General features: G+C 58.6%; 1 protein-coding gene across 1 annotated transcript in view; it reads left to right on the top strand.

The window, feature by feature from the left end:
* Positions 1 to 18,764, top strand: part of CHID1 (chitinase domain containing 1) — a 45,397-nt gene extending 26,633 nt beyond the window's left edge. Inside the window, exons 9-14 of the mRNA XM_017848633.1 lie at positions 995 to 1,039; positions 2,879 to 2,980; positions 3,907 to 4,062; positions 18,014 to 18,094; positions 18,355 to 18,397; positions 18,570 to 18,764. Of these exons, the coding sequence (XP_017704122.1) occupies positions 995 to 1,039; positions 2,879 to 2,980; positions 3,907 to 4,062; positions 18,014 to 18,094; positions 18,355 to 18,397; positions 18,570 to 18,668 (526 nt within the window). The 3' untranslated portion in view covers positions 18,669 to 18,764. The remainder of the gene's footprint in view (positions 1 to 994; positions 1,040 to 2,878; positions 2,981 to 3,906; positions 4,063 to 18,013; positions 18,095 to 18,354; positions 18,398 to 18,569) is intronic.
* The last annotated feature ends 2,370 nt before the right edge of the window (positions 18,765 to 21,134 follow it).

Raw genomic sequence — 21,134 nt, 5'->3', positions numbered from 1 at the left:
CTCGGCCTCCCAAAGTGCTGGGATTACAGGCTTGAGCCACTGCGCCCGGCCTTATAAAAAATTTAAAAATTAGCCGGACGTGGTGGCGCCTGTGGTCCCAGCTCCTCAGGAGGCAACAGAGCAAGACCCTGACTCAGAAACAGAAGAGAAGAAAAGCAAGCAAGCAACAAAGACCCCACAGAAAAGCGGGCAGGAGACCTGGACTCGGAGCCACGAGAGGTCTCAGACGTGTGCGTGGAGCTGGTGGGCAGGCTGGGAGATGCTCAACCACGTTATTCATGAGGGAAGCGCAAATGCAAGTCACTGGGAGATCTCAGTTCAGGAGCAGCCGGGGTGGGATGGAACCGACAGCCCACGCCACCTGGCATCTGCCGCCAGGGCCTGAGTGTTGTGGGCTGTGAGCCGGGGGGCTCTGTGTGGGAGGGGCCAAGGGGCTGTCTGGGACCGACTCGGAGAGGTGCTGGCAAGCCCGGAGGCTGCCTTCTGGCGAAGCCTCTTCCTGGTGCAGTTGGCACCTTTTTGCTGTGTCCTCACATGGCAAAGAGCTGCGGTGTCTCTTCTCATAGGGACACAAACTCTGCCTTGGGGCCCGTCGTCATGGCCTTGTCTAGCCCTAACCACCTCCTAAAGGCCCCATCTCCAGAACCATCACGTCAGTGGTTAGGGCTTCAGCATCACCATTTGTGGGGACACAAGCACCCTGTCCACAGCAATACCGACGCCTCGTCTTGCTCTGTCGCCCAGGCTGAAGTGCGGCACAGTGGCGTGGTCGTGGCTCTTGCTCTGTCGCCCAGGCTGAAGTGCGGCGCAGTGGCGTGGTCATGGCTCTTGCTCTGTCGCCCAGGCTGGAGTGCGGCGCGGTGGTGGCGTGGTCATGGCTCTTGCTCTGTCGCCCAGGCTGGAGTGCGGCGCGGTGGTGGCGTGGTCATGGCTCTTGCTCTGTCGCCCAGGCTGGAGTGCGGTGCGGTGGTGGCGTGGTCATGGCTCACTGCAGCCTCCGCCTCCTGGCTCAAGCCGTCCTCCCACCTCAGCCCCCCAAGTAGTTGGGACTACAGGCACTCACCACTACGCCTGGCTAATGTTTTCATTTTTTTGTGGAGACAGAGTCTTGCTGTGTTCCCCAGGCTGGACTCCAACTCCTGGGCTCGAGAGATCGACCTGCCTCAGCCTCCCAAAATGCTGGGATGACAGGTGTGAGCCGCCACACGCAGCCATTTTTCCTTTTTGAATCAACTAAAAAAGGCAAGAGGATTGCTTGAGCCCAAACGTTCAAGGCAGTAGCGAGATAGGATTGTGCTGCTGCACTCCAGCCTGGGTGACATAGAGACCCCATCTCAAAAATAGAAATGACCTTGGGTGTCGGTGAGAGGACCTGGGTGGAGGCCTCGGCCCAGAGGGAGGTTGCAGGGCGGGAAGGGTTGAGTGGACAGCTGGATCTGGGGCTGAGGTCTTAGGGGCACCTGGCTAGAGAGAGGGGCCCAGGCACTGAGGGAGGCCACCAGGAGTGATGGGCATAGCGCTGGCAGGTGTTTCTCAGGGATCCAGGGAGGCTGACCATGCCTGAGCGGTGGGGCTGGCAGGCATCAGGAAAAGAGGTCGGGGCTGAGGGGACCACTGATGATGCTCCATGTACCCGCAGGCCGGGACAGCATGGGGCGGACAGACTCTGGGGCCTGGGTCTCCTGGTGCTCAGCAGAGGAGGAAGGCCCAGACCTTGGTCCTAGTAGACTCAAGGCAGGGGCTGGGGTAAAACTGTACATCTGGAGAGGGGCTCCTCAGACCTGCCAGGTGGGTCCAGGGATCTGCAGGGGTGTCTTGGGCCCTGAAGCCCCTGACAGAAGCCCCAGCACGGAGGCCCTTGGCATGGTCCAGATTTGGAAGCCCAGTGGCCCTTGAGCAGAAGAGGGTTCACAGCTGAGGGAGATCAGGGCTCACTGCCTCACAGGGGCCCCACCTCACTTTGGTGAATGCCGCTCCTCCGGCCGCGTCCCCCATGCTGTTGTCCTGTGTCCTGCTGCTGTGGGGTCCCTTGGCCCCCTCAGTGTTGACCTTTGTGTACCACTCCCATCTCCTCTTGGCTTACAGACCTGGGTGTGGAGGGGCCATAGGCCAGCGCCCAACTCTCCCTGGGCCAGGCAGGAGGGCTGCCCCAGGAGACACTAGTTCCCAGTGGATCTAGGTCAGGAAGGAGCAGGTCCCCGAGGGAAGGGCTGCCATCCAGAGATGGCCCAGGGGCCAGGCAGATAGAACAGGACTGCTTCCTCTGCAGTTCCCATGCCACAGGTGTCCGCAGCCGACCAGGGAATGTGCCACACAGCCTTGCTCCATCCCTGGGAGCCAAGCACTTGTACTTCCCATCTACCTGCTGAGGTCCAGTGAGGGCTTTGGACAGTCTGATTGGGCCAGGCTGACCCTGAGTGGGCTTGAGGGCTGTGTCCCAGGAGCTGCCTCTGCTTTCAGGGAGGCTTTGGTGCAGACCCGGGAGGGGACGCTCCTGGGAGCCTGGATCAGTCACTTCCATCTCAGCGACTCCAGCTCTCGGCAGTGGCCCATCCTCTTAGCCACTCTCCACAGACCTTGCCCCTCCACGGGCAGCCCTGGCCCAGGTCTCCCCACCGTGAGGCCTGTCATTCTCAACTGTATCCTGGTCTCAGGCCTCTGGGCCCCCATGACCACATCCCAGTGTCTCCCAGCCCCCAGGCTCTGTGGCCCCGACCAAGCTGCAGGCTGTCCCCACCCCAGGAGGACACTTTTCCCCTTGGAAGAAGTGACCCAAGTCCCCCACAGCCAGCTTGCTTTCACCCCAGCTGCACCGCAGCTGGGGAGAGGTTTCAGGCAGGGCATAGCAGCCTGAGGTGGCTGCACCTGTCTGTTGCAGGACCGACCAGCTGGGCATGTTCACGCACAAGGAGTTTGAGCAACTGGCCCCCGTGCTGGATGGTTTCAGCCTCATGACCTACGACTACTCCACAGCGCATCAGTGAGTGTGGGCTTGGGGGCTTCTAGGGTACAGCAGACTCCACAGCGCAGCAGTCAGTGTGGACCTGGGGGGTTCCTGGGCACAGCTGACGCCCTCCTACCTGTGGTTCTGTGCACAAGGCCACCTGCTGAACCTGGACGCCCACCTGGGGGAAGCCAGTGGCACTGCACCTGTCCCATGCCCTGTGGTGGTCCTGTGGATGGGGCCCTGCCTCTGGTGGAGCCGGGTCATGGGCGGGGCACAGGCACAGTCCTGCTGCTGCCCGATGCCACCCTGTCCTCCTTGGCCTGAGCCACGCTATTGTGGGTGGGCCATGTGACACGGCGCAGGCAGGGACACCGCAGGAAGGATGCTCAGAAGGCCTCATGTCTGCTGACCTTCCCACTGTGTCATGTGGACTCCTGCCTGTGGTTCTGGGGTGGGGGCCACATATGAGTTCCTGGCCCTGGATGTGGTGTGCCTCCTGGGGCCGCTCTGCTGATAGCCCGTTATGATGGGTCACTTCTATTCTTCACAACTTTCTTTTTTTGAGACGGAGTCTCGCTCTGTCCACCAGGCTGGAGTGCAGTGGCGCGATCTCGGCTCACGGCAAGCTCTGCCTCCCGGGTTCCCGCCATTCTCCTGCCTCAGCCTCCCGAGTAGCTGGGACTACAGGCGCCCGCCACGGCGCCCGGCTTTTTTTTGTATTTTCAGTAGAGACGGGGTTTCACTGTGGTCTCGATCTCCTGACCTTGTGATCCGCCCGCCTCGGCCTCCCAAAGTGCTGGGATTACAGGCGTGAGCCACCGCGCCCGGCCTTCTTCACAACTTTCTAGAGGTGTTAGCCGCAGCATGGGGAGAATGCACCCCTCGGTGGAGGGCCCCAACAGTGGCTCAGGTGCGGCGCCCTCCCTGTTGCTGAAACTCGCTCACCCCTTGCCCTGCAGGCCTGGCCCTAATGCACCCCTGTCCTGGGTTCGAGCCTGCGTCCAGGTCCTGGACCCCAAGTCCAAGTGGCGAAGCAAAATCCTCCTGGGGCTCAACTTCTATGGTATGGACTACGCAACCTCCAAGGATGCCCGTGAGCCTGTTGTTGGGGCCAGGTGAGCCAAGGGCTCTCCCTGCCGTGCTGAAGGTGTCACTGGGTGTGGGTGGGTGTGGGTGTAAGGAGACGGAGTGATGGGAAGGGTCCCGGTGCCCTGGGGCTCATGCCCCACAGAGTCAGAGATAGGGGCTGGGCCAGGAGTCAGTCCTGCTTGGTGCCCGCCCCACCGCAGCCCCCACTGTGGTCGCCACCCACGACACCGCCACGTCAGCTGTCCCCACATCGGGGCAAGGCTGGGACTGAGGCTTCCCCCACCTGTCAGCCTCTCCAACAGCACCCAGGCCGGCCGGGGCCTCCTGTGTTGAATTTGAATGCTCCTCTCCTCTGCCCAGGACTGATTTCCTGCTTTGTGTGTTCTTGGTGTGCTCTGCCAGTGTGGTTTCTTTTTGGCATTACTTTACTTCATTTCTGGAGGACGTTTTCCTGGCTGTAGAATTCTGGCTGTCGGTTTTTTCACCAGCACCTTAAGCACGTTGCCGCCCTCTCATTCAGACGGACGGCGTTTCACCGCCACCTCGTTCTCCCGCCTGTGTTGCCGTCCTCCCTGCTCTTAGGACTATCTTGTATTTATGGCTGGTTTTGGACAATTTGATTGACATGTCTTCCTTTTCCTTTTGCATAGTGTTCATGGAGCCTCTTGAATCTGTGCATTCGTACTCTTAGCAAATTTGGAAAATTTGGGGCCAAATTATTCAAATATTTTTTATTTCTTCTGTCCTCTCCTTTGGAGACCACAAACACTAGATCCATTGAATTTGTCCCACAGCTCACGAATACACCGTTTACCTTTTGGGAATCTCTTTTTTTGTTGTTTTTTGAGATGGAGTTTCACTCTGTCGCCCAGGCTGGAGTGTAGTGGCGCCATCTCGGCTCACTGCAAGCCCTGCCTCCTGGGTTCACGCCACTCTCCTGCCTCAGCCTCCTGAGTAGCTGGGACTACAGGCGCCCGCCACCATGCCCTGCTAATTTTTTGTGTTTTTAGTAAAAATGGGATTTCACCATGTTAGGATGGTTTTGATCTCCTGACCTTGTGATCCTCCTGCCTCAGCCTCCGAAAGTGCTGGGATTACAGGTGTGAGCCACCGCATCCGGCCGGGATTCTTTTTTCTGTTTCCTTTTGTTTTTTTTTTGAGACAGGGTCTCACTCTGTCGTCCAGGCTGCAGTGCACTGGTGTGATCATAGCTCACTGCAGTCTCAACCTCCTGGGCTGAAGCTATCCTCCCACCTCAGCCTCCCAAATAGCTGGGACCACAGGTGCATGCCACCACGCCCTGCTAATTTTTGTACTTTTTTGTAGAGACAGGGTTTTGCCATGTTGTCCAGGCTGGTCTCAAATTCCTAGTCTCAAGCGATCCTCCTGCCTCAGCCTCCCAAAGTGCTGGGATGACAGGTGTGAGCGCCGCGCCTGGCCTGGCCATTTCTCTTCCTATGCCCAACCTGCCATTAATCCCAACCTGCCCTGAATCCCATCGAGCCTGACGCAGTCATTTCTCTCACCACCCAACCTTCCATTAATCTCATCCAGTGCTTTTGTCACCTCATGTGTTGTAATTCAATCTTGTTTTATTTTTTATGAGATGGGAGGGTCTCACTATGTTGCCCAGGCTGGTCTCGAACTCCTGGGCTCAACGATCCTCCTGCCTCAGCCTCCCAAAGTGCTACTGTGACAGGCGCGAGCCACCGAGCCTGGCCAACATGTTGCAATTCTCTAGAGGCTTGTTTGGGGTCCCCTTTCCCTCTTCCATGTCTCTACTAAACTTTTGCAGATTGGGATTCAATTGTAATAACTGCTGAGTGCTCGTGTCTGCTGGTTCTGATATTGGGGTCAGTTTCAGTAGACTGCTTTTCCTCCTTGTTTGGGGTCCTATTATGCTGCCTTTCTGTGGGCCTGGTACTCGGGTTGATGCCTCGGGCATTGCGAATTTTACCATGTTGAGTGCTGGGTGTTTTAGCTTTTTTTTTTTTTTTTTTTTTTTTGAGACAGAGTCTCGCTCTGTCACCCAGGCTGGAGTGCAGTGGCGCGATCTCGGCTCACTGCAAGCTCCGCCTCCTGGGTTCACGCCATTCTCCTGCCTCAGCCTCCCGAGTAGTTGGGACTATAGGCGCCGCCACCTCGCCTGGCTAATTTTTTTTGTATTTTTTTAGTAGAGACGGGGTTTCACCGTGTTAACCAGGATGGTCTCGATCTCCTGACCTCGCGATCTGCCCGTCTCGGCCTCCCAAAGTGCTGGGATTACAGGCGTAAGCTACCGCGCCTGGCCTAGCATTTCTATAAATCATCTTAATCTTTGTTCTGGGTGTAGTTGAGTTTCTTAGAAACAGTTTTAGCTGCTCGTTTTTTTGGAGAACCTGGTCCTTTCTGTGGAGGCCTCAGCTGTCGTCTTTGTGAGTCTCTGCAGGTCCCCCACAGGCCTGCCCTCCGTGAGGGGTATGTGTGTGTCAGCCCAGGCAGGTGAGCAGAGGCCAGACCATCACCCCTGCTTCTTCCTGGTCGGCCGTGGGGAGGGGCAGAGGTAACCTGCTGGATTCGCGGGTCCTGAGGGTGGCGGCAGTGGATAGAGGAGTATGTCGGGGCAGTGTTCCCTGCCTGGCCTCCAGGGGTGCCCTCCGTGAGCCCCTCCATGGCAGATGTCAGGTGGGCCATGTTGCAAGACCAGGGTTGTGTGTGGAGGCCCTCCCCCGACACTCTACGTGCACACTCCTCTCTGTCCACACAGCTGGTCCTGGGGTCCAGCACAGGCCTGGGCTCCCACTGTTCTCTGGCTCCTGGCCCTAGGTGGGCTCTGGGTCGCTGAGCAGGGCCTGACGCTGTTGCGGGGGCGGACGCGAGCGGGTGCTGGCTGAGGAGGGCCTGGGGCCAGCCTGGGCATCAGGCAGGGCGAGGAGCCTGGCGTCTTCTGTCCCGCGTCTCACCCAGTGAGTCAGCCACACGCTGAGACACGCGGGGCTCCACACCAGTGAGGGCACTGCCCCAGGGCCCCTGGCTTGTTTGGGTCCCCTGCTCCTGCTGAGATGGGGCACGGGTCAGTCACTGGGTGCCAGCTCTCATGTTCCTGCAATGCAGCGTGAGGGGCCCAGCCACCCTGTCTGCCCAACTGTTCTTTCAGTCGGGACTGGTCTGTGCTCCTGTGTGTGCTGCACCCTCCCCCACCACAGCCCTCCTTTGACGCTGGGAATCCCAGGAAGGCTCTGGAAGCACAGCTCCTGTTCCCCACCTTACCACATCCCTGACATAGTGCCTGGTTCTGGGGCCTTTGGGTGGAGCTTGGACTCCCAGCCCAGGGTCCCCTGTGCAAAGCAAGAGGCTTCCCCATGCACCCAGCCCTGACTCAGCTCCAGCTGTGGGCTCTGCTCACCAGGCCTTCAGGGAAGCCTCACTTCTGATTGGGCTTTTGGAAGGCAGATAGGTGTTGACCTTGAGTCGCCACCGCACTATTCAAGGGTAACAAAGTACCACAGGTGGGGCAGCTGAAATAATAGCTTCGTCTAGTCCTGGGGGCTGGAGGTGGGAGATGAGATTAAGGTGCCGTTAAGGTCAGGTCGGCTCCTCCCAGGGCCTCTCTCCTAGGCTTGTAGATAACTCCCTTCTCCATGTGTCCTGACAAGGTCCCGTGTGCGCCTGTGTGTGTCCTTATCTCCTCTTCTTTTTTTTTTTGAGATGGGGTCTCGCTTGTCACCCAGGCTGGAGTGCAGTGGTGCCATCTCGGCTCACTGCAACCTCCACCTCCCGGGTTCACGCCATTCTCCTGCCTCAGCCTCCCAAGTAGCTGGGACTACAGGTGCCCGCCACCACGCCCAGCTAATTTTTTGTATTTTTAGTAGAGACAGGGTTTCACCATGTTAGCCAAGATGGGCTCGATCTCCTGACCTCGTGATCCGCCCGCCTCGGCATCCCAAAGTGCTGGGATTACAGGCGTGAGCCACCGTGCCCGGCCCTTATTTTCTCTTCTTATAAGACACTAGTCATGTTGCATTACAGCCCACCCTTGTGACATCATTTTACTCACATCTTGAAAGACTTTCTCAGTGCAGGCTCAGGCCTGTGGTCCTAGCTACTCAGGAGGCTGAGGCAGGAGGATGACTGGAGCCCAGGAGTTCAAGACCAGCCTGGGCAACATAGTAAAATCCTGTCTCTACTAAAAATACAAAAAGTTAGCTGGGCGTGGCCAGGTGCCGTGGCTCACGCCTATAATCCCAGCACTTTGGGAGGCTGAGACGGGCGGATCACAAGCCGAGACCATCCTGGCTAACATGGTGAAACCCCGTCTCTACTAAAAATACAAAAAATTAGCCAGGCGTGGTGGTAGGCACCTGTAGTCCCAGCTACTCAGGAGATTGAGACAGGAGAATGGTGTGAACCCGGGAGGCAGAGGCTGCAGTGAGCCGAGATCGTGCCACTGCACTCCAGCCTGGGTGACAGAGCGAGACTCCATCTAAAAAAAAAAAAAAAAAATTAGCCGGGGTGTGATGGCAGGCTACTCGGGAGGCCTGTAATCCCAGCTACTTGGGAGGCTGAGGCAGGAGAATCGTTTGAACCCGGGAGGCAGAGGTTGTAGTGAGTGGAGATCGCGCCACTGCATTCCAGGCTGGGTGACAGTGTGAGACTCTGTCTCAAAAAAAAAAAAAAAAAAGAATAAAAAAAAACTCTTTCTCCAAATATAGTGCTACTCTGAGGCACTGGGGATTAGGACTTGTGTTAGTTCGTTTTTCTGTTGCTTATAACAGAATATCTGAAACTGAGTACTTTATAAAAAAAAGGAATTTATTTTATTTTATTTATTTTTTTTTTTTGAGACAGAGTTTTGCTCTTGTTGCCCAGGCTGGAGTGTGATGGCACGATCTTGGTTCACCGCAACCTCTGCCTCCCGGGTTCAAGCGATTCTCCTGCCTCAGTCTCCCAAGTAGCTCGAATTACAGGCATGTGCCACCATGTTTTTGTTTTTTGTTTTTTTTTGAGACAGAGTCCCCAGGCTGGAGTGCAATGATGCGATCTCGGCTCACTGCAACCTCCGCCTCCTGGGTTCAAGTGATTGTCCTGCCTCAGCCTCCTGAGTAGCTGGGACTACAGGTGCGTGCCACCACGCCCAGCTAATTTTTATATTTTCAGTAGAGATGGGGTTTTGCTGTGTTGGGCAGGCTGGTCTCAAACTCCTGACCTCAAGTGATCCACCCGGGTTGGCTTCCCAAAGTGCTGGGATTACAGGTGTGAGCCACTGCACCCAGACAGGGATTTATTTCTTATAGAGCCGAGAATTCCAAGGTCCGTGGTCACTTCTGTGAGAACCTTCTTGTTGGTGGGGACTCCGAAGAGTCCAGAGGCAGTGCAGGGCGTCCCGTGGTACAGGCTCTGAGCGAGCTACCCAGGCCACCTTCCTCTTCTTAGAAAGCCACAGTCCCATGCCCATGGTCACCCACTGGTCCATTAACCCACTAGTCCATGAATGGATTAATCCATTTACCAGGGCAGAGCCCTCATGACCCAGTCACCTTCTAAAGACCCTGCCTCCCCACAGTGCCACAGTGGGGATCCCATTTCAGTGTGAATTTTGCAGAGAACATTCAAGACATCACACACTTCACCCTGTGGATTTTAGGGGAACAGCTCAGCCATTCACACCATCTGAGGGTGAAGAGTTGGGGCTCACTCACTGCACAAGAGCCTGGGTCAGGTCACACAAGGCATCAGTGTGGCCTGGCACAACAGCTCACACCTGTAATCCCAGCACTTTGGGGGGCCAAGGCAGGAGGATTGCTTGAGCCCAGGGGTTCGAGACCTTCTGTGTAAAATAGACCCCGTCATTACAAATAGTTAAAAAAAAAAAAAAAGTAGCCAGGTATGGTGGTGCACACCTGTGGTCCCAGCTACTCTACTCAGGAATGCCTGAGCTGTGGAGGTGGGGACTGCACTGCACTCCAGTCTGGGCTACAGAGCAAGACCCTGTCTCCAAAACAACCAAAGCCTTCAGCAGCCTCCCCTGGGCAGTTGCACCCACCCATGATTGTTCTGAGAACTGGCTAGTGGGTTTGGGGTCAAGGAATTCTGATTACAAAGGTGTGTACGTGAGTGTGTGGGGGTATATGCCCTCAAGACCCCCCAGTTTTGCACAAGTTGGGATCTGGGTGTACCCAGTCGGGAAAGAAAGGCACTGCTTCTGGGTCCTCACTCCCATCGGAGAAGTCCCCTCCTAATCTGCCCTCCTCGCCCACCCAAAGTGCCCTTGTTAATGACCCCTGGGCCTGAGTGGCACAGAGGAGGGGTGTGGGCACCTGGCAGTCTCCAGCCTGGACGCAGGACCACTTAAGGGGAGCAGGCCGTGGGGAGATCTGGGTCTCAGGGGCCCCTAGAGTGCCTGTCCCCACGTCCCATCCTGGGTGGCCAGTAGCTCTTGCCCTGTCTGACCCTGCCCAGAGACCTTGGCCAGGGCAGCAGCACAGATGCCAGCTCAGCGGGGCCACCTCCCACAAGGCTGGAATAAATAACCAGCTGCCAAGGCTTGCTCACACGTGCATCCTCACAGCTGCTGAGCCGGCCGAGAGAGCGCTGACGCTGCACAGCCATGGCTCCTGCCTCAAGGGTATGGCAGGGAGGGCGCCCCCACTCTAGTCCAGGGGGGACACTGGCAAGGATCACAGGTGGAGGCATCCCTGCCGCTGGGAGCTTGATGCCTGACAGCCACCAGAGTCTTCCCTGGGTAGGTTCCTAGCTCCCAACTGTGACAGAGTGCCCTCTGCGAGTGGACGGCACTCCTGCCTCCGCCTGAATGTCCGCGCGGGGGGGGCCGTGTTCACAGCTCCTCAGAACGTTCTTCCTGACCCTGGCTCTGCCCTGGTGGCGTCTGGCCCCTCCCCAAGCCCCGACCTCCCTCTCAGCTGCACTGTTCATCTGCACCCCATCCGTGGTCCTGCCCTGGACAGGTGGCATCCACTCCGGACATCAAGTCCAGCCCAAGGGCTCACTGCCTGCAGCGTGCACAGGGTGAGATGGGCCACCCATTGTGGGGTGTTCTGTGGGTCCTCCCTATCTGTTCCAGAAGCTGGGGCTCCTCTCCCAGCCCTTTCTCGAGGCTTATCGGTCCTCGCAACTGTGCTGGCTCCTGCTGAGCTCTGGCGACATCGGCTCAGACGCCTCTCCTCACCCTCTGTTCTCACCTTCTGTCGGCACCAAATGTCTGCTTTTCTAGCTGAAATCTCACTTATTAGCTGCAGCCACCCTAAAGAGCAGAAGACGCCCCCAGCCTCACATGCCCCCACACACCACGTGCACCGCCAAGCAACGCGGCGCCTGCCACCCACAGCAGCCAGTGGCCCAGCCCCAGCCCCAGCCCCTCCAGCCTCCTGTGTCCTCTGCAGAGTGGAGCTCATTGTCCCTTCATCCTGTCTGTCACCCCCAGGATGTCTGGGGGCCGGAAGCAGCAGGGATTGAACCTTAGGCACGTGGCCCTCATCGCTGCCCTGGCGTCTTTTGCTGCCGCGACTCGGTGGACCTGGGCGTTTTCCTCCTGTCTTGTGAATCTTTTACTGTGAGAATCTTCAAGCATAAAAGTGCATAGAATGGTGTGGCAAGCCCCTCATGGCCACCCCAGGACTTGACTCCCTCGGCCTCATGCGGCGCCAAGGGTTTCAGCAACCCCAGCCCCGATCCCCAGGCTCACGCTCACCATGTTCTCCCAACACCCCAGCGCGCTCTGCTAGCCAGTGACGAGGGGCCAGGTCTCCTCCATGCCCAGGGCCCTCAGTGTCTCCAGCCTGTGCCTCTGGGAACCCTGGGCTCTGTCCAGCCTTGGCTGGCTAGCAGCAGCTCCTGTGCATGTCCCCAGTGGGGCTGGGTGCAGGGACTGGCTGGCATGTATCTGTGGACTAGCCACGCCCGCCTCCACGGGAGGGAGACAGTGAGCCTCGGGGCTTCCGGTCTCAGGACGTTGCTGGATCCCACATTTCAGACAGGACAGCCCTGGAAAAGGATGGCCACCCACCGAGGAGGGCTGTCTGGTTGAATTCAAGCTCTGAGAGGCGACTGAAACGGGTGAAGATAGGAGCACCTGACCTGGGGTTTCAGTGTCTGCAGGGTAGGCTTGGGGAGGGGCAGCTGTCAGCTATGTCCTCCCTCCAGGAGGAGGCCTGGGCCTGGGGTTGGGGGCCTCACCATTGCCCACAGCAGCCCTGGCCCTGGGCGGAGCCTGCAAGCCCCTCCTCCCACCAGCCAGCAGCAGCTCTACTCCCTTGGACCCCTTCCTTGGAGCTGGCTGCAGAGCCCTGTGGGGGCTCCTGAGGGGTCCTACGAAGGGCTTCTCTCCACACATACTCCTGAGACCAGAGCCGGGCCTCGTGCATTTTTCCCTGCAGGAAGCTGTGTGCCGCCAGGCTGTCTTCTGCCTGCTGCCTCCAGGACACAGAATGGCTTCCTAATGGCAGCTCAGGGCGGCTCACAGCATACCATGATTGGGTGATTACACTGCTATACCTTTGGAGCCAGTACAGCCCTAGCAGCCGCTTGGTCACATCCAAGGGGTGCTGCGTGTGGTGACTCACGCCTGTCATCGTAACAACTTGAGATGCCGAGGTGGGAGGATCACTTGAGGCCAGGAGTTTGAAACCAGCTTGGGCCACATAGCAAGACCCCCATCTCTATAAAAATGTTAAAAGTTAGCAGGGTGTGGTGTTACACACCTGTATAGTCCTGGCCACTCAGGAGGCTGAGGTGGGAGGATCGCTCAAGCCTTGGAGGTCCAGGCTGCATGCAGTGCACTATGATCACACCATTGCATGCCAGCCTTTGTGACAGAACAAGACCCTATCTCTTTTTGTTTTGGAGATGGAGTTTCACTCTTGTCGCTCAGTCTGGAGTGCAGTGGCTTGATTTCAGCTCACTGTAGCCTCCACCTCCCAGGTTCAAGTGATTCTCCTGCCTCAGCCTCCTAAGTAGCTGGGACTATAGGTGTCTGTCACCATGCCTGGCTAATTTTTTGTATTTTTAGTAGACGGGGTTTCACCATGTTGGCCAGGCTGGTCTGGAACTCCTGACCTCAGGTGATTCACCTGCCTTGGCCTCCCAAAATGCTGAGATTATAGACATGAGCCACTGCGCCTGGTGACCCTATCTCAAAAAAACAAAAAAAAATTTAGTCTAGGGAGAGGCAGCCACCCAACTTCAGTTCTGGGCGTGGCCAGGAAGGGTCCTGGAGGCTCCGTCACCATATCTGGTAACTGTGTCCTCGGGTGAGGCAGCCCCAGCTATAGTACAGGTACATACCTGGAGACAGGCAAGACACAGGTGCATAGCTCCCGGCCCCAGCTGTGGCACAGGTACACACAGGCACACACCTGGAGGCAGGTGAGATACAGGTGCATAGCTCCCACTCCTTGTCCTATCCCATGTCTCCCCATCCCAGCTGGCCTAGAGTTCTCATACCTTGCCTTGCTGAGATCCTGGGGCCACCCCCCCAGGCTCCTTCCTTGCTCAGCCCAGGCTGGCTCTGCACATGTCAAGTGCCTGGAACATCTGGTCAGATGCTCTCGTCAGCCCTGGTTCAGGAGGCTGCCTGGGCAGACTCAAGGAGAGCGGCGCCCATCAGCCTCTGATGCTGGCCTCCCCTAAGGCCTCCTATGAGCTGGCTTCCACTTAGGGGCCAAGAGTGGGACGCCCTTCTTGGTGGATGACCAGGGCTCCCGCCAGCCACTAGGCCAAGACTGTAGGGTTGGGCCCGGCGCCGCTCAGGGCAGTGGAGGAGCATGGCCCACTGCCCTCCTGAGAGTCATGAGCCCGGGCTCTCAGGCCAGCATGACAGCAGCAGTGTGTCCATGTGGGCCAGTCCTCCGTGGGCCTCTTTGGTTAGCAGGGTGGAGGGATTGCTCAGACTTGGCTGCTCTGGGGGGTCGGCACGCCCACTCCACCGGGGCCACAGCACAGAGTGGAGGCCAGGTATTGGGAGTTCCCTCCCCCACCCGCCAGTGCCGCCTCCCTCTCTCCCTCCCTCCAACAGGCTTTTTTTTTTTTTTTTTTTCTTTTTGAGACAATCTCACTCTGTCATCCAGGCTGGAGTGCAGTGGCACAGTCTCAACGCACTGCAACCCTCCACCTCCCAGGTTCAAACAATTCTCCTGCTTCAGCCTCCTAAGTAGCTGAGATTACAGGCGCCCACCACCACGCCCAGCTAATTTTTGTATTTTTAGCAGAGACAGGGTTTCACCGTGTTAGCCAGGATGGTCTCGAACTCCTGACCTCAGGTGATCCACCCACCTCGGCCTCCCAGAGTGCTGGGATTACAGGTGTGAGCCACCGCGCCCAGCCCCCTCGGGCATCTCTGTTTTTCATCCTTGCCTTTTAGACCTTGGCAAACTCCCCAGGCTTTGGAGCAAGCCCCTCGTCCCACTTATTTTGGTTTTCTGGAACCTTCTCCAAGAGAAGTTTCCAAGCTGGTCTCCGTGGGGTGACCCCCGCCCCCTACATCAGGAGGTCCAAGAACATCTTTCTCACACTTGATCTGCTTTCTCCCTAGAAACGCGTCAGACCTCTGTCCCCGGTCCTCCTGAATTCCTCTGTGGCGTGTCTCGGTGTGTTTTGTGTGTATATCCTGTTTGGCTTTCCTTGACCCTTTCCATTTGAGGCCTTGTAACTTTTTTTGAGGTTGGATGAAATTCACCTACCACAAAATGCACCATTTCAAAGTGGCATTTAGTATGCTCACAGAACTGTGCAACCCTCAGTACTGCTCCCCAAAAGCCCTCTGCCTTTTAGCAGTTGTGCCCTCTTTCCCTGCCCTAGCCTGTGCCCATCTCCAGTCCACCGTCTCTGTAGGTTTGTCTGTTCTGGATGTTTCTGTGAGGCCGAGGCTGTCCGTGTTAATTGAGTCCTTATTCCTCCCCGTCCATGTGCTTGTCCCTCCCCTGGGCTCCTGTGGTGCTCCCCACACCCACCCTCGGACTTGCAACTTCCCCTGCCTTCTCTGTGACTCTTCCTTCCTCCCAGGCAGGCCCCTTGCCCGCTCCCCACTCACCGAGGCTGGTGCCTGCTCCCCGAAAGACCTGTGTGGCTCTTGTTCCTCCTAGGAGCCTGGCCCCCTGGTGTGCTTGTCCATCACACCAGCCATGCTCCTTGGGGTCTTATAGGCCCTCAAGGGGGTCCCAGTTACCAGCCTGGGTGGTCACTCAGGCCCCCCAAGGACCCAGCCCCTCTGTGTGTCTGTGGCCTTCTGAAGACTGTCCTCCCTCCGCTATGGGCCTGGACTCCCTCCCTGTGCCTGCAGCCACCCCTCCTCACTCAGCCCCACCCCTACACCCGGTGGCCTCACCCTCCCTCCCCAGGAGTGACTCTCGGACCCTCCCTGGGCTTTTGGGAGCTGGGCACACACCCCCACCCAGCACCTGGGCTCCATCTTCTCCTCGTCCCCAGGGCCTGCTTGGGAGTAGCGATTCCCGGGGTTGGGGTCCCTGACAACGCCCTGGTCATGGCCGCCCCCACAGCGTGGTCACTACCCACTCACCAAACCACCAGACTGGGGCTCCTGAGTGGGAGGCACTCGGTGCTCTCAGGAGTCCTGGCCACCCACAGCCTCACCTCCTCCTGGAGGCAGCAGATTATGAGCAGTGACCACAGAGGCCCCCCAGGAGGAGGAGTGTGTGGCGTGGCCAGAGCTCCCCACAGCCCGAGGGCCATCCCTGCCCTGACGCATCTGCGCACGACCCTGCATGTCCCATTCTCACAGAGCCACCCAGCAGATACTGAGGGGAAGCTGCAAATGACACCAACACCACCTTGAGCCGTGTTTCAGTTCAGGAGACGGCAGTCATTATGGCGCTGTCAATGGGGTTGTGGCTGTGCCGGCAGCCTCCGTGATGTTGCCTGGCCTGGAGGGGCTTCTGGAAAGACCATGCTTGCATATGGCTGTTGAGGGGCCTGGCCAAGCCTCAGGAGGGCAGGGGTCCAGCAGTGCTTTTCCAGGCCTGGGATGGCTGGAGCTGCTAGCCACGGCTGCCGTCCCATTCCCAGCATCTAGGGGGACTGGGTGTGGTGGCTCACACCTGTAATCCTAACACTTTGGGAGGCCAAGGCAGACAGATCACTTGAAGTCAGGAGTTCAAGACCAGCCTGACCAACATGGAGAAACCCCATCTCTACTAAAAATACAAAAACCAGCTGGGCGTGGTGGCGGGTGGCTGTGATCCTAGCTATTTGGGAAGCAGAGGTGGGAGAATTGCTTGAACCCAGGAGGCGGAGGTTACAGTGAGCCAAGATCTTGCCACTGCACTTCAGCCTGAGTGACAGTGAGACTTTGTCTCAAAAAAACAAATAGGCATCTAAGGGAAACTCTGTCTGGGTTGGGGAGGCCGCCCGAGTGCTAATTCCCACCCTCCCTGCCATGTGTCTACCGGGGTCTGATGTCTGCAGAGCAGCCCCCATGCCCCAAAAGGCCAGAGCTACCCGATGGGGTCTGGCACTTTCTTGAGCACTGCTGGGCGGGTGGCAGCTGCTCCCGCTCACAGCTCTGAAGTGATGTGCCGTAGTCTGGAAGAGGCTCCCAGTGTCAAGGGGACTCTGCCCCGCTCAGGACAACAGTAGCCTCTCCCGTTTGGGATCCTCAGACATCCCATTCCTCCTGGGCAGGAGCAGGAAGGTGGCTCGAGGTGTGGTCCTGTGGCTGCCATTTCTCACTTGGATAAACCCTGCAGTGTCCAGCCATGACCCTTACGGTCCTGCAGATGTCCATGCCACACAGCCCAGGTCCTTGTACCCCTGTAGCTGCCAACTGCCTATCCTCCCCTCCCGCATGGTGTCCGGGCTGTAGGCCCCACTCCAGGCCTCCTCCCTGAGGCTGCAGCCCCAGGCACGTGGGGGGCACTTTCCTCACGCAGCAGCCACTGGTCATGTTCTGTTGTCAGCTGCCTCCACCTGCACACACTCCTGTCTGTGGAGACCAGAAGCTTCCAGAACGATCTGTCACTGCTGCTGGTTGCTGTGGTCCATAGTGTTCTGGAACCACCTGCCCTGGTCCCAAATGTGCAGTGTGAGATGTGCCTACACTCAAGGTCCCCTATGACCTGGAAACCGCTGTTGTGTCCCCAGCACCTTGGGAATGAGCCTGTCCTCTGTGACGGAGGGGGTGGTTCCCAAACCACTGGCTCTTGGTGCTCAGGGGGGCCCTGCTGCAGTCCTGGGCATGGGGCGGTGGTTGTTCAAGACTGAGGCAGACTTAGCCTTTGAAAGGGTGCAGAGGCCGGGCATGGTGGCTCACGCCTGTAATCCCAGCACTTTGGGAGGCCAAGGCGGACAGATCACGAGGTCAGGAGTTCCAGACCAGCCTGGCCAAATGGTGAAACCCGTCTCTACTAAAAAATACAAAAATTAGTTGGGTGTGGTGGTGCGTGCCTGTAGTCCCAGCTACTCAGGAGGCTAAGACAGAAGAATCACTTGAACCTGGGAGGCAGAGGTTGCAGTGAACCAAGATCGCACCACTGTACACCAGCCTGGGTGACAAAGCGAGACTCCATCTCAAAAAAAAAAAGGGTGCAGAAACCACTGCCCCAGGCAGCCATCCCCAGTATGAGGCACTGCCCATCAGTCCAGGGCCAGCAGCGGGGCCAGGGCGGCCTGAGGCCTGTCTGGTTAGCCTCTCACCTGGGGTCTAGACAGAGTGAGGAGCCCCGTCCAGCAGCCACTGTGTAGCCTGAGGGCCATCCCCAGGGTGAGGCAATTTCAGGCCTTGTGTCACTCTCCAGGCCATTAAGAGGACTTGGGGCAGCTTCTCCTGAGGAAGCTCCTGGAGGATGTGCTTCCTCAAATACAGGGTTCACAGGACCCGAGGCTCTGGCCACCCCACCAGCCATCGTCCCCCAGACCACTGGGGACAGTGGCTCCCTCTACCTGCTGCCCCAAGTGGCCCTGCCCCTGCTGATAGCCACAGCCTTTGGGGGAGCTGGGTGGGCCCCCAAACCCACACCCTGGTCTCCCCAGGTACATCCAGACACTGAAGGACCACAGGCCCCGGATGGTGTGGGACAGCCAGGCCTCGGAGCACTTCTTCGAGTACAAGAAGTGAGTGTTGGGAAGTGTGTGGTCCGCCTCGGCCTTGTGTGCAGGGAGGGACCCTGGGGGTGGAGATGAGGGAGCCAGCAGGGCCCAGGGGGTCCTGGGGTCATGAGCTTACTTGCTGCTCCCAGCCTTGGAGCACAGCTGGACAGCAGGTGGCCACCTGGCGGGTGAGAATAGTCCAGGCCATGGACCTTGGCTGTGAGGGGAGGAGGCCTGGAACCAGCAGAGGTGGCGGACGGGCCGACAGTCCCCTTGTCTTGCAGGAGCCGCAGTGGGAGGCACGTTGTCTTCTACCCAACCCTGAAGGTGCGTGTGCTGCCAGCCATGGGACCAGGGGAGAGATGGGGCATGCGACAGCACAGCAGGCACTGGCCTGTGGTCCCTGGGGTCTAGGCAGTGCTGCCCCTCGGCCTGGAGGACACTCCTGGGTGTTGGGGGACAGGCCCCAGCAGGCGCTCACACCTCCATCTGTGCTCAGTCCCTGCAGGTGCGGCTGGAGCTGGCCCGGGAGCTGGGCGTTGGGGTCTCCATCTGGGAGCTGGGCCAGGGCCTGGACTACTTCTACGACCTGCTCTAGGCGGGCTTTGCAGCCTGCGTGGTGGACGTGTTCTTTTCTAAGCCATGGAATGAGTGAGCAGGTGTGAAATACAGGCCTCCACTCCGTTTGCTGTGACGGGTCTGCTGCCATCCTCATTCGGGGGTGCTGGGCACCGTGTGACTCCCCACCCTCTCATGAGGGGTCCCTGCCCTGGGATGAGTGCTGGCTGGGGGGCACCCCGAGAGCTCAAGCCCCTCCCACCTGGGCATCTGCTGGCTGCCTCCTGTCGGTTGGGCAGGCAGGACCCACAGTACCTGCCCCACCAGGAGAGCCTGGCTCAGGCCTTTCTGGGCTGCTTCTCACATCCTGGGCCAGATGTGGGTTTGGAAGCTCTGGAACCATCCCAGACTCGCCCACTCCCGGACTCGAGGGCCCTGGCAGGGACAGCTCTGCCCAGCATCACCCCAGGGCCTGGCAGTGACAGAGCTGAGAGCTGCACGCCCACGTCACCACCCACCTCGCCAGCCACAGCGTATGTGTGACATCTGTAGAGAGCCACCCAGATGTCCCCACCGAGTCCAGCGTGGCAAGGGCGCAGGGGCTGCTGGAAATGGGCANTGGGCCAGATGTGGGTTTGGAAGCTCTGGAACCATCCCAGACTCGCCCACTCCCGGACTCGAGGGCCCTGGCAGGGACAGCTCTGCCCAGCATCACCCCAGGGCCTGGCAGTGACAGAGCTGAGAGCTGCACGCCCACGTCACCACCCACCTCGCCAGCCACAGCGTATGTGTGACATCTGTAGAGAGCCACCCAGATGTCCCCACCGAGTCCAGCGTGGCAAGGGCGCAGGGGCTGCCCTGGAAATGGGCACAGAAGAAACTGGCCCTGGACCTTGACTCAGCTCTGCCGCCTCAGGTAGCGTGACCCCCAGGCCAGCCTGGCCACATCAGGGAGCATGGTGAGGGGCAACGGCAGGACCCGTGGGCCACATCGGGAAGCCGTTTCCAGTGAGGGTGGGGCAGAGGACACGTGGCTGGCAGTCTGCACCCACCCCCCAGTGCAGCAGTGTCCAGGCTCTGGGGAGGCCCTGGGGAATTTGGAGGCATGAGCCAAGGCCTGGCAGCTTTCATTCCCTTGCCCCTCATTGCCATCCTGTCCTTGGCTGGCCGTGAGAACTCCCCTCCTCACCACTGGGACCCACAAGGCTGAGGTGGGCGGCAGAGGGCATAGGTGGGTACACATCCCAGGCAGGGTCTCCTGGGGGGACAGAAGTGAGTCCAGGGAGTGGATGGGCCTGGGCGTGCCTGAAAATGCCGTGGGGTGAGGACAGTGAGGCCAGGGTGGGCACTGTGTTCTGGTTCAGAGTCAGTAACATCAGGGTGTGGTGGGCAGGGGGGTCAGGACATCTCCAGCCGGTGGTAAGCAGCATGGTGGGGTCTCCTCCACAGGACATAAGCTGGGGAGGGGGTCCTGGGTCGGCCCCAAGGCACCCACGCTTGAGAAAGGCCTGGACGTCAGGGAGGCCTGCGAGCCGCCACACTGCAGGTGCAGCCCTTCCCACCGTTTTGCTGCTGTTTGACATGGGTGTAGGAGATACAAGTGGTGTGTGCAGTGGCTCATGCCTGTAATCCCAGTACTTTGGAAAGCTGTGGTGGGAGGAATGCTGGACAACATGGTGAAACCCTGTCTCTATCCCCTAAAAATACAAAAGTTAGCAAGATGTGGTAGCATGTGCCTGTACGCGTAGCTACTCAGGAGGCTGAGGTGGGAGGATCGCTTGATGAGGTTGAGGCTGCAGTGAACTGTGATCAACTACACTCCAAAAACCTTGTCTAAAAAAAACAAAAGCTGCCAGTGGCTTTGGGGCACTGACCTTGTGTCCCCAGAGGCGCTGACTTTAACATTTGAGTTGGTTCTCAGGGATCCTGTGGCTTCCGTCAGAATGAGGGCAGGGGACACGCAGGTCTGGGAGGGTGGTGTGGGCCTGGAGCTAGGCATTGCCAGATCAGCATTGGGTGCAAGCAGGGGTGGGGATGCCACATAGGATAGGATGCCTAGAGCAGGCTGTGTCTCCAGGGTGATGGGCAGAGGGTGAGGCAGGAATTAGCTGGAAATTGAGATTGTGGGGTACAGTTTGGGGATCAGATGCCCCAACCTGAACTGACCGTCATCTCTGTGGTCAGTGTCCCCGCACAACCCTCACCCTGGCTGTGAGAATGCCGTGGCAGGCACCTTGATGCATGTTTTTTCTGTGCCCTGTGATAACTGCTTTGTGCTGCCAGCTCACTTAAAAGGGCAGAGTTCTACGCCTCGACAGGAGGCCCCAGGGTGGGGGTGATGTGGAAGGAGCCCTGCTTCAGGAGGCCCTGGGGTGGGGGTGAAGCAGGAGAGCCCCACTTGGGGAGGAAGACCCTGGTCTTGGGGGTGAAGCAGAGGGAAGCCACCCCCAGCACAGGCCGGCAGTTCAGGGACGCGCCCCCCACCCCCCGGCTGAGGGCCCTTGCC

Source organism: Rhinopithecus bieti, unplaced genomic scaffold, assembly GCF_001698545.2.
Source record: "Rhinopithecus bieti isolate Rb0 unplaced genomic scaffold, ASM169854v2 scaffold_32072, whole genome shotgun sequence".
Lineage (NCBI taxonomy): Eukaryota > Metazoa > Chordata > Mammalia > Primates > Cercopithecidae > Rhinopithecus > Rhinopithecus bieti.
The sequence above is the reverse complement of the archived record's forward strand: the minus strand, read 5'-3'. Positions and strand labels throughout refer to the sequence as shown.